This window comes from Mastigoproctus giganteus, chromosome 8, assembly GCF_048544385.1.
Source record: "Mastigoproctus giganteus isolate SK-2022 chromosome 8, ASM4854438v1, whole genome shotgun sequence".
NCBI classification, from domain to species: Eukaryota; Metazoa; Arthropoda; class Arachnida; order Uropygi; family Thelyphonidae; genus Mastigoproctus; species Mastigoproctus giganteus.
In genome coordinates, this window is record NC_143582.1 from 217512539 (window position 1) to 217530523 (window position 17985).

The 17985-nt window shown below is 36.3% G+C and overlaps 1 protein-coding gene across 2 annotated transcripts in view; it reads right to left on the reverse strand.

The window, feature by feature from the left end:
- The window catches only part of LOC150082290 (endoplasmic reticulum lectin 1-like), a 163643-nt gene that overhangs the window by 54455 nt on the left and 91203 nt on the right, over window positions 1-17985 (reverse strand). For both annotated transcript variants that reach the window (XM_090380106.1, XM_090380107.1), the window contains exons 7-9: window positions 17714-17757; window positions 8128-8351; window positions 3769-3889 (exon numbers count right to left, since the gene is read on the reverse strand). In XM_090380106.1, the coding sequence (XP_090236232.1) occupies window positions 3769-3889; window positions 8128-8351; window positions 17714-17757 (389 nt within the window). The remainder of the gene's footprint in view (window positions 1-3768; window positions 3890-8127; window positions 8352-17713; window positions 17758-17985) is intronic.

Here is a 17985-nt window from a genome sequence, read left to right on the forward strand (position 1 = left end):
CAGCAAAGACGAACAGGCAATTATCTCATTGTATAAAGCAATGGTTGGGCCACATCTGCAATATTGCAAAAAGGTTTGGAAATCTCATTTTAGGAAGGATGTTGATCTGCTGGAAAGGGTGCAGAGAAGGGCAACGTGATTAGGCAGTATCACAAAAGGTTGTCTTACCAAAAATGATGAGTTCTGTAAATTGTAGCATTTAAAAAATTTCTACATTTGCAAGGAGACCTGATTGAAATGTTTAAATAAATCTTTATTGTAATTACAGCATTACATAAATAAGTAATGTAATTACATTTCATTACTTATTTAGAATTTTAATACTAGATTCTAACACAATATTCCATCATGGTGACCAGTGCTTGAATAAACAGTCTACAAAATATAGTATGCAAATACAAAACAAAGTTCCGCATACAAAAGCAGAACATAAATACAAAACAAAGTTCCACATACAAAAGCAGTATACAAATACAAAAACTAAATAATGAATACATTAAGGATTAATGAGTATGGAAAAGTGTTAAATATCAGTTTGATTTTTGTTCACTGATCCTAGGGATAGGAAACAAGAGCATCGTAATCCTCTTCTACAAGGTCAGGGATCATGAGTGAGGAAGAACTTGATGAAGTTTAATCTGTCTTTCTTATTCTTTATCAGGCTATCAACGTCAGTGTCTACACAATTCAGGGCAGTGAGCATCTGCTTGGGGAGAAATCTATCAGTGAGTGCAAGCCTATTGTGGTGAGCCACAAGTGCAGATGACAATCTTAGGCTTGGCTGTGGGATCTTCCAAGAGCGTTCCAAATATTTGGAGATGATATCTGGCCAGTGAGGAGTTTGGCCTTGAAGAATAACCTCTTTTCCATGATCAGGGACTTCACCCTTGGGATTTCCAGTGCTTGTGCCATCTTCATTGTTGTGGTCGCAAGAGGCAGACGAAGCTTGGTATTGGCCCATTTTAGTAGCCAATATTCAGCAGTGTACACTCACTTAAAGTCTGTGGGCACAGATGAGGCCCATATTTCTGCACTATAGAGAATGGCAGGGTAGAGTATGGAGATGATGAATCTTTTGACAATGATAGGATGTCAAACATGTAGCAGCTGCTGCTCTGAGATCCACCTAAGGCGAGAAAATTCAGTATCGATTTTGTCGATCTGGTTGACAAAGGACATCTTTTGGTAAAATCGGCCAAGGTCCGTTTGCAGGAGCACATTTGGTATTGGTTCCCCTCCTAGTAAAATACTGAGTAGTCTTGGCACAGTTTTAAGGAAAATATAACCTGAGCAGAATTCTGTGGGTTGATTTGAAGGTTGAAGCTTGCAAGGTACGATTCAAGATTCCTAAGCTGCGAATTGATCCTGTTGCTGAGCTGAGCAGGGTTGTCACCAGGGTTAACTTGTGTGAGCGGTTTAAGGTCATCAGCATAGCATAGCATAAGAGGCCGTTTATGGAGGCAGTGATGGACACAATAATAGCCATAGATAGGACCCCCCCCCCCCCGTGGAACTCCAGCAGTAACAGGATAGGGTGTCACAGGATAGAGTGCGTTGTTCCCGATGGAGAATAAGTGTTCTGTGACAGAGCAGAGATTTGAGGAAGCATAACATATCACCTCGAATGTGAAATTTTTCTTTTAAGTAAGAAAAGCAAGTCAAGGATTGACACAGCATCAAAGGCTGCACTTACGTCGAAATATGTAGTTTCAAGCTCGGCTCTTTGTTCAAATGCTGAGAGGATGCATTAGTGGTAGCTGCCAAGTTGGTAATTGATAATTTTCCCAGGATGGAGTAGTGGATGTCAGGTGGTTTCATCTGGAGGATTTGGTGAGTAATTGTGGGTAGCAAGGCCTTTGAGAGTTTTTAGCAGACTGGAGGCAATGGAGATGGGTCTAAACTGGCTGAAGTGTGTGGCAAATTGTGTTTAAGGCTGTAAAGGGTTGAGTAAACTAAATGCTGATGGCATCTCCTTCTACCTGAGGAAATGTAAGTGAGTAGTTTAAATAAATTTAAAGGATTGGACAAATTAATAGAAGAGATGGGCATATAATGTGGGTAGTGCTTTTCTCCCCCAATGCTCTAAACTAAATGAAAAGTAAGCTGCAAAGACACAATCTGCATATGCACAGAAGGTGGAATTCTGAATAAAGAACAGATAAAGAATGTAAACACATTTCTTGACTAAATGTCAAAGAGTATGAAAAGGCTGTTTAAGCATGGGTAATGCATCTCCATCATTTCTACTACCCAGGTAGTATGCATGCATCATTCACAAGGAGTTGCGTAGGTATTGCGCTACTTCGAATAAGTAACACTTCTCTAGTAGAGAAAACTACTGTTACTTATTCTCAGATGGGCACCACCACCCAGACGGCATCATTTGGAAGCTGGTTGGCTTCTTCATCGGTGGGTGGGCAGGTACCCTATTGCAATAGCGACAACCCAGTTATGAAGTATAACTCCACAATATGAGAGATGCTTGATGGTGTGCATGGTTTAATCTAAACATATTTCTTGACTAAATGTCAAAGAATATGAAAAGGCTGTTTAAGCATGGGTAATGCATCTCCATCATTTCTACTACCAGTACGCATGCATTGTTTTAAACCATGCACACCATCAAGCATCTCTCATATTGTGGAGTTATACTTCATAACTGGGTTGTCACTATTGCAACAGAGTACCTGCCCACCCCACCGATGATGAAGCCAACCAGCTTCGAAATGGTGCCGTCTGGGTGGTGGTGCCCATCTGAGAATAAGTAGCAGTAGTCTTCTCTACCAGAGAAGCATTACTTATTCAAAGTAGCGCAATACCTAGTCAACTCGTCGTGAAGGTATTCACAATATGAGATATAATAAAATGATGCATGCATACTACCTGGGTAGTAGAAATGATGGAAATGCATTACCCATGCTTAAACAGCCTTTTCAGATAAAGAATGGATAAAAAATACAGAAAATGCTAACACTGCACCTCCTAGGGGGTTGTCTCAAACTGGAAACACATACATTACAATAAGTTTGTCAGCAAGGTACTAACTGTCATATGAAAAGATCAGCTTCTCATCATTTAACAGAAATTTAAGTTAGAGAACTCCCAAGATGAAAACATGTCTTAAAGGAACAGCAAAAGACTCAATTTACTTGATTCTAAATTCTTTTCTTTAAGAACCACTTGTCAGCAAGGTACAATTTTCTTCTAATTTCTTGACCCAAAAAAAGGGCACTGTGAAAGGATACAAAAAAGGTCAATAAAACAATGGTGTACATTATACATTCCTTGTCAGGCACTGAAGATGGTTGAGCTGACATGAGCTACATGCAAGTTTCAGCATGTAGCTCATGTCAGCAAAATGAAATACTAAAAATGTGAATTGATAACTTATAATAACCATCTCCAAGGTTTTTAGAAATGGTAAACAAATAGAAATATCCCGAAAATCTGCAATGTTCTGAGGGATGGGACATTTAAAAATGGAAAAAACTGTATATTTTCAAACTTTCAGGTATGCCCAAGGATACAGGATACCCAAGATGCCTATAATAATGAATATTTGCAATTTTAACCCAAAAATTATAAATTCACCCCTAGAACTTATTAATTACACTAATATGTACAAAAATTTTCAATCTACATTTCATTACTTATTTAGAATTTTAATACTAGATTCTAACACATTTCACATTACTGGCTGGCTTCACAGCCTTACAGGTGTGAATAACATGCAGAGTTAGAATCAACAGAATAGTACAAAAATCTTACTTCTCTGATCTCTTCAAGAATTTCATTAGGAACTTTCTCCAATGCCATTAATTGATTAGGTTTGTCAGGAGATCCATTTAATGAATGACAATAGATATTGTTTTCAGGAGCCGTTTTTACCCTGGAGAGGAAAAATAATGCAAAAGATGCAATGTTTACTAATAAATAATATTCAATACTGAATAACTAATGAACTACTGAAGTAAAAATAAAATATTTACTGTTACTTCATTCAAATTTCTCATAACAAATACAGGCTAAAAATAATGCAAAAGATGCAATGTTTACTAATAAATAATATTCAATACTGAATAACAAATGAACTACTGAAGTAAAAATAAAAGAATATTTACTGTTACTTCATTCAAATTTCTCATAACAAATACAGGCTGCAATTTCAATTTTTTTTTAAATATCACATATCAAAAGTATCAATCACACTTTCTCTGGTGAAATATGGGCCTATTCACGTTTATTAAGTTGTAACAAGGAAAGCAGTAAACTTATGGGTTAAATAAATATTTCAATTTAATCACTAATATTATCAATAATTATACCATTATTATTAATTTATATTGTGAATTAATATTACGATAATAATAATTAATAATATTAATTATTAATATTGCAGATATTAATCTTAAATTCCCTCCAAAAAATTTAAATATAGGCTGTCCTCGACTTGCAAATCAGTGAATTACTGCCTATGCTATTACAGCAATCTGACTCTTGTTCATTGGCAGTGTAACTTGCTTTTCAAATTTTGTTAAAGAAAGTGTCAGAATTTCATGACTGAGAAATCGAGACTTACTTTTGTTTAGCAATATCAGATGAAAAACCTCAAATGTGAAATGTAAAAGAGAATAATATTAATTTTTTTCTCTTTTATCTATGTTCTATAGTTTAAAAATATCAGTGCTACTGTACAAGGTATGGAAAATAAAGTTTTTGGACTGCTGCAATAAAAAGAACACTAAGTGAAGGAGCTCAAAAATGGTTTTATTTTTATACAAAGTATTCACCACCTGATTGAATGCATTTATTACACTGTTCTAAAAGTTTCTGAAAAGAGCCAGCAAAGGCATCGAAAGAAATGATGTTCAGTTCTGCAGTTACATTTTTCTTTATGTCCTCAATATCCTGAAATCTCTTTCCTTTGAGGGCAATTTTCACCTTGGGAAAGATCAAGAAGTGTGCTGTGCTAAATCTGGCAAGTAGAGTAGACAGCTGATCTGTATAATCCCACATTTTGTCAGAAATTTCTTCACAACAAATGAAGAATAGGAGAGCATTATCGTGCAACAAGAATTCTGGTAAATGCCAAGGAAAATTCAGCAAGGAGTCTTGTTCCACTAGGACAGTGCACCTGCTCATAAGTCTGTTATTGCCATGGCTGCATGGCATTAGTGTGGTTTTAAAATCTTGGACTATCCTTCATGTTCACCAGATCTAGCACCATCAGACTTTCACCCATTTCTTAATTTGAAAAAAATACCTGGCTGGCATCTATTTTCTCACAGATAGTGATGTCATTGGTGCAGTAGATGTATTTCTGGAGGCTCCAAGAGAAAACTTTCTTTACAGCTGTAATCAATATATTGAAGCACTGGTGGAAAAATTGTATTGAATCTAAAGAGGTCTATATTGAAAAGTAACATGTTGCCAGACTCCTCAAATAAACCCTTCATACTCAGCCATGAACTTTTCAAACACCCCTGTCATAAACTGGCTTTATTTACATAAAAGTAAATTAACAAGTTGGTGCTATCTTTCAGGAAACAAAACTGGGTAGTCACATGCATACTGGTTATGGGGTAATAATAGAACAACTGTGCTGAACTTTATATTAACTCCACAAAATGACATTATTTATTTTTCAGAGGATAAGACGGACTTTGTAAAGCATATTAACCAAGTTTTGTAATAAACAAATATGTTTACACAGAAAAGCCTATCCTTTCACAGGGGAATGATATGTGCTTTGTATAACTGAGAATTTACCTTCAACCCACACATGGTATTAAGTATTACAGGTTCTAACACCTTTTGTGTTAGGGATTTTCATAGAAAAAAAAATATATATTATTAGTTATGACCCTACCCACTTCCTTTCTTGTAGGTATATATTTTAGAACATTGAACTAAAGTTCTTGACTCTCAATTTTTTAAAGACTCCATTAAGTCTTTTAAAAAAATATTATGCAAGTAGATGTATGAAATATAATCTTGCTATTCATGAATTTGCTGTTCAGGTCATTTCCAGAAATGTAATCCCATAGAGAGAGAGAGCTCCTAGTATACTATTGCAATAAAATGTTCAAAGACTGTGTTTAAGCAGTTAGCTCCTCTTACAATAAGAATGCTGTTTTATAAAACACATATGAATTAATAATCAAATTTGCAAAAGCAATCTAAGTAAAAACATCTCTAGTTAGATACTTTTTTTTTTTTTTTTTTTTTATCAGTACAGGAACTTCCCAACTTACATAAATCTCGACTTATGCAAATTTTTGCCGGCCGGTGCAAACTTAAAAAAAATCGCGGAAACATATTTTGCATTCCATAGGAATAAATGGAGGCATTGTGAAAATATTGTATTGTGAACCCAATAACACATTGTTTTTTTTGGTAATTTGTTCCAAGACCTTGGAAGTTGAAATTTTTTTGCTATATAACTAAGCTATTTATCTCTCTAAAAGGCTATTTTTATAATGGAAATTGCACTACACTTTCATCATTATTATATGTTCCATTATAAGAATCAATTTGAATGTCTTTATGATATTTTTCTAAAACACATTTCTGGAGGTCACTACCATAAAACAACAAAAACAATTTGCACTTTCCAGTTTATTGGGCTTTTCTGTTAGCTCAATCTATTATAAACTCGATCTTATTGCATTTGCGATAATCCCGATAACTGCAATTGTGTGGGTTTTTACGTTATGGTGAAATGTGTTCCCCCTTCACTGAAATCTTCAATCATATAAAAAACATAAATAAATTTTCAGAATCTTCTCTTCATTCCTATTTAATTATTACAACGATGAAGGGAAAGCAATCAATGAAAAGTGCAAGTGCTGGCAGTGCTAGGAAACTAAACAAAACAATGATTTAGAAATGAAGATGATTAATTAAGAAGTATGAAGCAGGACAAAGTTTGTTATCTATTACATTGAATTAGGTCTTGCTGCTTTAACAGTGAATACTATTTTAAGGAACAGTGCACGTATAAAAGAACATGTTCAAGGATCAACATATTTCACACCGGGGCCAGTCCGCCCCAACAGTGATCACAAAGCAGCGTTCGGGTGCCATATCGAAGATGGAAAAGCTGTTAATAATATGGATGGAAAGTCAGATTCAGAAGCGAGTGCCTCTGAGTTTAATGGCCATTCAAGAAAAAGCAAGAAGTATTTATGAAGATATTAAGGATGAGTATGGCGAACCCCAAGCCAAGTTTGTGACAAGCAATGAGTGGTTCATAGGTTCAAGCATCGCGCTGGTTTCCAAAACATTAAAGTATGCAGTGAAGTCACCAGTGCCGATTCTGCAGCTGCAGAGAAATTTTGTGATGTGTTGGGGAAAAACCCTTCTAAATCTCCACAGCACTTGACTTCTGCAGCGGCGTGCTTATCAACTGGAGACTTAATTCTGGCAACGATGCTCGAAAGGTAAAACTTGCTGACGTTATGCCTGTCTCCTCTCTCTTTTTGTAATTTTATAATTTTGAAATTTTGTACTCTTCTGTAATTTTTCCTGTGCATGAGATAAAAAAATTGAATAATTCAATTTACATGTTAGTCGAACATTTCTTTTTTGCTTCTATCAAATTCAGCGCACATAGTTGCAAGCATGGAATTTCCCCAAATGGTTATTTAGGGAAATTCCAACTTATGTAGCGTTCCGTGGAACACAACCCTTATGTAAGTTGGAGTGTTCCTGTATTTTAAATAAAATTATTCTGTATTTACAAAATAAATACTTTTTTTAAATTATATTTTATAACATAGAAATAAAATTCCTGATACCGGAACATTTGCTTATAATACAATCTGAAGTTAATTAGGTTGTTAAAACTTTTCATGCAAGTATCTATGTATAAAAAATATAAGTAATAAATGTTGGCAATAGGCAACAGTTAAAAGATATTCTTGCAGTTAGTGAATGCAATCGCATAATTTTAAAAATCAAATGAGCTGATAAGCCTAAAATGTGGTCTAATTACCTATGAATTTTTAATGAACACAGCTGAAAAAAGTTTTTTTCCATCTATTAAAATTAAATATCATAATGTTATTTAATTTCAAGGTGGAAAAGAATTTTTTAATAAATAACAGAATTAAGAAACTTTTGTACCTATAATGGGAATGGTCACACAGAAGTGGAGACAAAACTATTACTTCGTATTCACAGGTTGATGTCTCCTTTAGAGAATATATCTCATGTTTTCCAGCTTTATGGCAGACATAAAATATGTGCGCCACACGAAACTTGCCACTTAAGTCACACATTGTACCATCTGTCATATTGACTTCAAAGTATGGCAGTTCTAACCCATCTATTTTAATCATATGAAGATTCTGAAATCAAAATAATTATTTCAGATAATTCATAATCAAAAATTGCAACAGGAAAGTAAATTCTTATAGTTTAATAATATTAAGCTTAATAATATTAGCTTAATAACATTAAAAATGTTACACTTTTTTTTTTTAAGGGAAAAAATGATGAGCTATCAAACTCAATTTATATCTGTTTCTCAAGAATACTTTTCTTGATGGTGTATCATTACCTCTTAAACTTAGGTTCAGACACAAATAAAAAAATATATAGGTATATGCCCTAATCCAGGGATTCCCAATAGGGTCAATATCGATCCCTTGGGATCAATCATTTTGAAAGAGGAGTTGAAATGTGCCATGGGGTCAATGAGAAAATTATATAATAATATTATTATACTTCTATTTATTATTAATACTTATGTTTTATAATTATTTTATAATTTTTAACATATAATTAACTATTATAAACAGATTTTTCTTATAATCCATCCATTAAAATGCGCATATTTTTTTTGGATGAAGGGGCTGATGAGGGAAACATTTTTTAAAGGGGTTGGCATGTAAGAAAGGTCAGCAACTCTTGCCCTAACTTACCACAGAATATGAATTCCTATCTAATAATGTGTGGATTTTATTAGATACAAATAGCAACACTGAACTGTTACAGAATGAACTCTGAGATGACAAAACACTTCCATGCATATAACTAAGAATATCCCACTTAAGAATATCTTTTTGTGACTCCAATTTACCTTGTTCCTCTTCTCTGCACCACAGAGTTTCAATGAGCTCTGCAGTGGTTTGGGATTAATGGGATACAAACCACTGGCTTCCTTGCATAGAATCCTTGCACAGTTGAATTGAGCCTTCTTAACACAGTCCAGTTGGAAATGCTTTGACCTGTGGAAATGTGGCTGCAGCAACCTCAAGAGACAGCTGATGACAGGACATCATAGTGTTCCGTCTTGCAGTTAGAGTCAGATAGTGGTCTGTTATGGTTGACGCAGCCCTTGGCCAGCTTTTCTTATAATGGTTCTTGTCTCCTGAAACTGCTTCCATAATGCCGAGATGACACTGCGTGACAAATTAAGCCAAAGTGCCACCTCCACCTGCGACTGCTGGCTTCAAGTTGTCCAATGGCCTGCCATCTCAAAGAATCACCTAAACAACGACTTGCCATCCTGAGTACTGGAGATGTGGCTACCACACTGAGCACGCCAAAAAATGGGAATGAAGTGATGTAGTCACAACCCATGTTTTTATAGGCATGAATAATTTGCATTATGTGCAGCTCTGTAAGGTGGTAGATTGATTTATATTAGATACTCAGATTTACATGCCAGGATGCCTATTATATAAAACATTTGCCTTTGGTGACACTGTTCACAATAAAATATTCATGAAAAACATTTTGTTCTGTTAGTTTTGTCAAGCAGTGTATATACTTCATTCACGCACAATGAATTTTGGGAAAACAGAAATAATTCACTTAAACATTAATTAATTTCACACATAGAATCTAATGTAACACCATGCAACTTCAGAGAGTGTAATATAAGTTAGAAGACAGAGAGTGGCTTATCAATGGACACTGCTCTTTGTAGACTAATGTTAATAATGGAGTTTCCCTGAGTTCAGTGCTGAGCCTATTGCTGTTTTCTATATTTATTAATGACATTGGTGAAGGTTTATCAGGCTTAATGTGAAAGTTTACAGATGATACAAAGGTTGGCGGGGTGATGAATGACAGTAATCAAAGTATACTAAGCAACAGGATCTAGAAAAATTAGGCATATGGGCTAAGAAATGGAAACTGAAGTTTAAAATTGACAAATACAAGGTACTGCCTATGGATAGCAGTAATCCCAGATTAATGTACCAACTATGTGATACTACACTCGGGTTAGTAGAAAATGAAAGACCTGAGGGTAATTGTGCAGTCAAACATGAAGTTTTCTGAGTAGTGCAGACAGGGTGCAAGGACAGTTCATGGGGTTATGTCAGGAATATACAAGAATTTTGGTAGCAGGGGGTAAGGAGGTGATTATCCCATTGTAAAAGGCAGTGGTTAGGCCATGTCATGAGTACTTCCTAAAATGAGGCCTTCAGGTCTGGAGGCCTCATTTTAGGAAGGACACAGATCTGCTAGAACAGGTGCAGAGAAGGAAGGGCAAGATTGGAGAGGAAGAACAAAAGGGTGCTCTTGCGAAGAAAGGCTTCAGTTCTGAAAATTACAGCATCTGGAGACTAGGCACATGCAAGGTGATCTGATTCAGATATTTTAAGACTTTGAATGGATTGAGCAAGAATAAACAAGAGGAAGATGGATGGTTGCAGGATAGATGTACAGAAGTTTGTCTTCAGCCAGTGGGCATTTGGGACAAACTTCCATCTGTTGTTGAAGAAGTGGATAGTTTGAATAAATTCAAGGAAGAACCAGACAAACTATTGTGGGGAGATGAACAGGTGATATAGCATTAGCATTAATAGAGGTATATGATGCAAGAAAACAAGTTTATAACAGCATCAGCCCAAAAAAAAAATCCCATTTCACCATTCCATTCACTCTAAAAGTTTGTCCAGTTCTTCCTTAAATTTATTTAAGCTATCAACTTCCACAATAAGAGATAGAAGTTTGTTCCAGCAATTAATACCTGCTGGCTACAGGCAAATTTCCACACATCTATTCTATAACTGTCTTTCCTCAATTTGAATTTATGTCCCCTCAGATTCATAATCTGAGCAAGAGGAAGTTGGCAAGAGGATATGGGAAGTTTTATTCATTTATTTTACTGACGATGTATGAGCTTGCTTTCTTGCATCATTTGCCACTACTAATAACTATTACAATTATTTAGGAACTTCTTTGAAAATAACTGACATCTTTATTCTGCTTGTATTTAAATTTTCACGTAGTGAATATTTAAATTGAAAGAAAGAAGACTACAAAATTATAAAAAAACATTAAAATGCTACCCCCCCCCAGAATGCACTTTATTGAGGTGCACTTCAGGGAGGTAGCATTTTAGCATTAGCATTAGTAGAGGCATACAATGCAAGAAAGCAAGCTTATGCAGCATCATCCCCAAAAAAAAAAAAAAAAAAAACCTTCCCATTTCACCCCTCCATAAATTCCAAATGCCTGTCCAGCTCAGCCCTTCAATTTATTTAAACTATCAACTTCCACAACAAAAGATGGAAGTCTGTTCCACCAATCATCCACCACAGGCTAAAGGCAAATTTCCGCACATCTATTCTACAACTGTCTTTCCTCGATTTGAATCTATGTCCCCTCATGTTCTTAATCTGAGCAAGAGGAAGAATGCCACCAACATTCAACTTTCTCAACCCATTCAAGGCCTTATACACCTCAATCAGATCACCTCGCAGATGCCTACTCTCCAGGTGCTGCAATTTACAGAACTTAAGCCTTTCTTGGTAAGAGCACGCCTTTGTTTCCCTCACCAATCTTGTTGCCCTTCTTTGCACTCATTCTAGCCACTCTACATCCTTCCTAAAATGAGGCCTCCAGACCTGTACACAGTACTCTAGGTGTGGCCTGACCACTGCCTTCCACAACGGGATAATCACCTCCCTGTCCCTGCTAGCAAAATTCCTATATATCATTGAAAAGATTCTCGCCCTGGCAGCCTGTCTGCACTGCTCAGCGAACTTCATATTTGACTGCACAATTACCTCCAGGTCTTTTTCACTTTACACTTCACTGAGTGTAGTACCACACAGTTGGTATGTTTCTTTTGGGTTATTGCTATCCATATGCAGTACTTTGCATTTGTCAATGTTAAACTTCAGTTGCTATTTCTCAGCCCATTTGCCCAACTTATCTAGATCCAGTTGGAGTAGCATACTGTCTTTACTGTCGTTAACAACCCTGCCAAACTTTGTATCATCTGCAAACTTGGACATTCATCTTGATATATCTTCATCAATATCATTGATGAATACACAAAACAACAATGGGCCCAACCACGAACCCTGGGGAATTCCACTAATAACATTTATCCACGAAGAGCAGTGTGCATTGAATACCACTGTCTGTCATCTCCCACTCAACCATCCCTTTATCCATTGTAGCAACTTACCCTTAATGATATATCTCTCCAATATGTACAGCAGTCTTCCATGGGCAACAGTATCAAAAGCTTTCCTGAAATCCAAGTATATGATATCAAAATTATTTTTGACATTCAGTTCCTTTGTGACCACATCATAGTATCCAATAAAATTGCTCAGACAAAATTTCCCTTTAACAAATCCATGCTGTGTCTTAACTATTACTGCAGTCTTGTCTAGATGATCCTGCAATGCTTCTTTAAACAGTGACTCCATTATTTTTCCCAGAACAAGTTAAACTAACAGGTCTATAGATACTTGTGTCACCTTTTGAACCCCCTTTGTGAATTGGTGATACATTTGCACACCTCCAGTCCACGGGTACCTCCTGAGTCCAAGGAAGCTCTCATAATTATTGCTAAAGTCCTTTAGGTTGTCACAGACATTCTCTCAGATATGCCAGACAAGCTGCACTTGCTACCTGAGAGTCTAAAACACTGATGGAACTGATATTCGGGTGACACTCAAGTCAAGTGGACCCAATTTCGGCAAAGTCCGGATGGTCTGTGACAGCCAAATCCTCTGTTTGCAACTTCACAGTGTCCTGTTAGTAATCCTGGGTATAACCTCCATGCACAAGTACATGGCGGGTGACCACCCAGGTGTGAACCAACGTAAGCAGGGGTTGAGGTGTGGCGCCCACACCACATGGAGGAATGCCGCCCCTCTATATTACCAGGCAGTACTAGGTGGTAGAGGACTCTCATCAACCGGTGCAATACCACCACTTTGCTTATTGGAGGCTTGAAGTGGTGGAACCCATGTTTAGTCTCTAGAGCTAAGTTCCAGTCAACCCTTCCCCATCTCTTCCATCATGCAGTATGATTGATGACTTTTGAGGTTATGATGAACATCGTGGCAAGATCCAATATTCTTTACATTTCGAGGGTACAGTTCTAAAACGGTGTTCGCAGGCCGGCCGCTAGTTAGTATGTCCCCTCAGGACTGAACCTATTGGTAACTCTCTAGGAGGCTTCCGGATCAGCTAGTGTATAATCGTGCTACCTCTACTCTGCCAGATAGTGACTGGAGGGAGTCCGAGTAGTGTGTATGCAGGGAGCATTGTCGAGGCCATGTTATGTCAAGGATCTGGGTATATTCTTACCAAGTGTATGCCATATCCAAGAATTTCTTTACTTCATACAGCATGTCCCACCCACTTTTTCTTACCATTGAATACCCTATGAATTGTCAAATTAATAGAGCAAGCTTATCTGCAAAAAGATCTAAACCTCCCAAACACTTCCTAATTCAATTAAAAAAAATATACGTGGTATCAATTCTAATCTCAACGATGTCCATTTCCACTTGCAGTCTGCCAAACCCCATGTACTTTTTCTGACAGAATCTCAGTTATTGGTTGATTCAACTACTGCTCATCTCAAATGCCCAAATTATTTGCTATATGATTCCTTTCGCCTCAAAGGTGGTACTTGTGCATATTTCCGTTCTGATATTCCCTGTCAGAGACATGGCAATTTGGAATCTCCTCTCTTTGATCTTCTCTGGCTTAAAATCTCTCTACCTCATTGTGTCAAATTCATCTGTTCTCTCTACCGATCTCCCAACTCCACTAATCACTTGGAGCTCTTTGACTTCCTCTCTTTGCAACTTGACTTTCTCCAGTCCAACTTTCCTAACAGTGAGGTAATTTTCCTTGGTGATTTTAATGTTCACAACTCTGGCTGGCTACCATTTTCTAGTCACACCAACCCAGCTGGTAGAGATGCTGAGGCTTTTGAAATTACTAATGACCTTGCACAGATTATTCATTTACCTGCAAGAATACCGGACAATCCTAATCATACAGCCAACACGCTTGATCTTTTTCTCACAAACAACCCTTCTAAGTGCACAGTCAAAGTGAGAGGTCCTTTAGGCACTTTAGATCACAACTTGGTGATTATCTCTTCTCCAATGGAGCCTTTATCTCATGGCTATTCCCAACCTCGTGTTCTTTGGCATTACCAGAATGCAAAATGGGATGACCTGCGAGATTTTTTTCCTTCTTTTCCTTGGTCGGATTACTGTTTCAAAACTTCTGATGTCAACATTTGCTCAGATCGTGTCAGTGAAATTATTCTTGCAGGAATGGAATCCTTTATCTCACACTCCACTTTAAAATCTCGTCCTTTATCTAAACATTGGCTTTCCAATAAATGTGCTAAGGCTGTTCAAGAGAAGAATATTGCATATCGTAATTGGCTTGTTTCTAATTCTTCAGTTTCATTTTCTGCCTACACCAAAGCTCACAACAATTGTAAAGCAGTTATTAATCAGTAAAAATAGAGATTTTGAACAGGCTAAGAGTAGAAAACTTGCTTCTTGTCCTAATGGTAGCCGAGCATTCTGGTCTCTTGCGAAAGCTGTTGGCCGCAACTTTTGCCCATCTCTGCTCCCACTTCTGTCCAAACCAGATGGTTCTGTTGTCACCTCAGCAAAGGATAAAACTGACCTGCTAGCATCATATTTTCTTCCAACTCATGTATTAATGATCTTGGTAAAACGCCTCCCACCATTCCCAACACGTTCCATTCAATGCCTCCTGTGGTCTTCCTTCAAAAGGATGTCAGAAGGATTTTGACGAATCTTGATGCTAAGAAAGCTCCAGGTCCTGATGGTATTTCTCCACTTGTTCTCAAAACCTGTGCTCCCGAACTTACTCCTGTTCTATGTTGCCTTTTTTCATTTTCTTATTCCAAAGGTGTTTTTCCTTCTGCTTGGAAATTTGCTCATATCCAGCCAGTTCCCAAAAAGGGTGACAAATCCCTCCCATCCAATTATCGTCCCATTGCAATTACTTCTACTCTTTCTAAAGTAATGGAGAAATCAATTAACCGCCAACTCTTAAACTACGTAGAAACCTTCCATCTGATCAACGATCCCCAGTACGGATTCCGTCAGTGTCGATTCACTGCTGATATTCTGGCTTATGTTACCCATTTATGGACTAATTCAATGGAAAGGTTCGGTGAAACACAAGTAGTTGTTCTTGACAACTCAAAGGCTTTCGATCGTGTCTGGCACAGAGATTTTCTAAACAAGCTTCAATCTTTTCAACTGTTTTTTGTAATTGGTTATCCAGTTTTCTCTCTGATCGCTCACTGAGGGTGATGGTAGATGGCCCTCTGTCTTTAGCTAAAGGTTTGCTTACTTCCTTTCCTGCTTCCTTTAATATAACTGGATAGATCCCGTCCACCCCAGGTGCCTTGCTTATGTTTAACTTCAACAATTTCTCCTCCACTTTGCTCTCAGTTATTACAAAATCACCTAGCTCCCTGTTAGAGGTGATCCAATCTGATTCATCCCTTTACTTCTGGAGTTTGCATAAGTAAAGAACTCTTTGCTGGCTTTCTTTGTATCCTTTGCCAAAGATTTCCTGTAAACTGCCTGCGCCTGCCTAACTTCCTTTGTGACTTGATTACAGAGAAGCTTATATCTACCAAAGGCTTCTGTGTCACCTGATAATTTATATGCATCCCATACATTTTTCTTCTCTGCCACGAGCCTTATTATTGCCATTTAATTGCTTTTCAATTCTTTACTCTTCTTTATTTTAATTTAAAAATTCACCACATGAAAATTTAAATACAGGAAAAATAGAGATAAATTATCTTCAAAGAAATGCCTAAATAATTATTGTAAAATTGAGAACTAGAAGACCTTGAGATATAAATCTTCACATTAAAAAGTACCAAATAGGTCATATGTAACTCACTGTGAAAGATTTCACAATATGAAAAAATGCTACATAATGATGCTCTTTATACAAGCTAGTGCAAGGGCAGTAGCTTGTATGTTTAGTTAAAATTTTTGTAGCCCGAGACACCATAGTTCTAGAAGTCAGAGTTTGGATTTCATACCTCTTGGTATCTGTCAAAATGTATAAATTAGTCATAACTGGGTTGTCAGTTCCTGCACATTGAATAACTACCCACTCATTGATGAGGGGGTCAATCAAATCCAAAGTGGTACTTTCACAGTAGTACTCAACCAAAATAATAACAAACCAAATTATAACTCAAACCAAGGATAATAACGACAGACTTCGCTATTTGGGAAGAATTATTTATTTGAGGTATAAGAGACAGGCAACTCATGAAGAATATGAAATATTATAGTATGATGCCCTTTAAACAAACCAAATTGTTTTTATATTTTAGCTATATAAAACTGATGCAAGTGCACTAACTTGTACACACAGTGATTGCTACACTTAAATTTTGTAAAGAAACAGTTTCATATCTTCTTGAGCAATTATTTCCTGATGATTCTCCTAATTCAAATTGTTGAGAAACACATCTTACAGAGTTTCAAGGATTTTGCAAGAGTGCACGCTGAACACATTCTCTTCATTGAAAATCTGCTTGAAATTTTTGGGAATTCCAATTTTAATTCATGCTGAATTTGAATTAACATAAGCCGTTTGAAAATTACCAACGGGCAGAAAGTTCTACAAAAGATTATTTATTTTAGAGACATCAAGCATATCAATATGGGCCTTTGATTTCTGTAAATGTAAGTAAAACTGAAGTGACTTTTTGAAAAACCTCATACACAATTACCTTGTACATAATCATATAACCACAAGGCTTTGGTCTCTCATCTTCAGATTTTGCGACCACTAACATTTTCTAATTAATGCTTTGTTTTGCACAGTCCTTTACACATCTCTTGCTTCATTCATTGTCAAAATACAGCTTAAAAATGAGGAATTTTTTTTTAGTCACAAGCTTTTTAAGAATTAGTTTGTTAACAGTCAACTAATTCTTAAAAAACTCTACCAATTCTTAGCATTACGGTACTTACACAATCATTTAACATTTGGAACTCACTGCACGTCACATTTCAATGCATTCTACATATCAAGGCTCACATAATCCCATAATTTTATCTTATTTTATTTATTTTTTTATAATCTATCGCATTTTCTTCCATCTCACTGGTTAATAATGAATATTTGAATAGCATACTGTCCTGTTTCGAGTATCCTTTGTGTATTTACACCTATTATTAATTTTTACAACTCATTTTGGTCTCTCTTCTTTTCTGGTAAACTAAATCATTTTTAGTTTACTGCTTATTTCTGTATGTTCACTTTTTTTTCCCCTGCCCCACTGAAAAGCTATGCATGATTAACATAAAGTAAAATTTCCTAAAAATTGAGGTTTTATGCCCATGGGGTTTAAGTATCCATAATAATAAGTTATCTAGCAATTTAAAAATAAAGCAAAAATGTTCTTTACCTTTTTTTCTTTCCATTTTCCTTCCTGTTTAAAGAATTCTAGTTCTGCAAAAATATTAATAAATATAATTTTAGTAAGACTATTATTTAGTATTAGTATTAGCCACAGGCCCTTGCAACATCAGTCAAAAAAAAATAAATAATAATAAAGAAAATAACCGACTCCTCTTTTGTGTAAAGAGGAAAACATTTGTGTTTCCCTCTTTCAACAGGTACCAATCAAACATGCCTCTGAATTTCCCAAGTTGTCTACCATGATTAACAACTCACTGG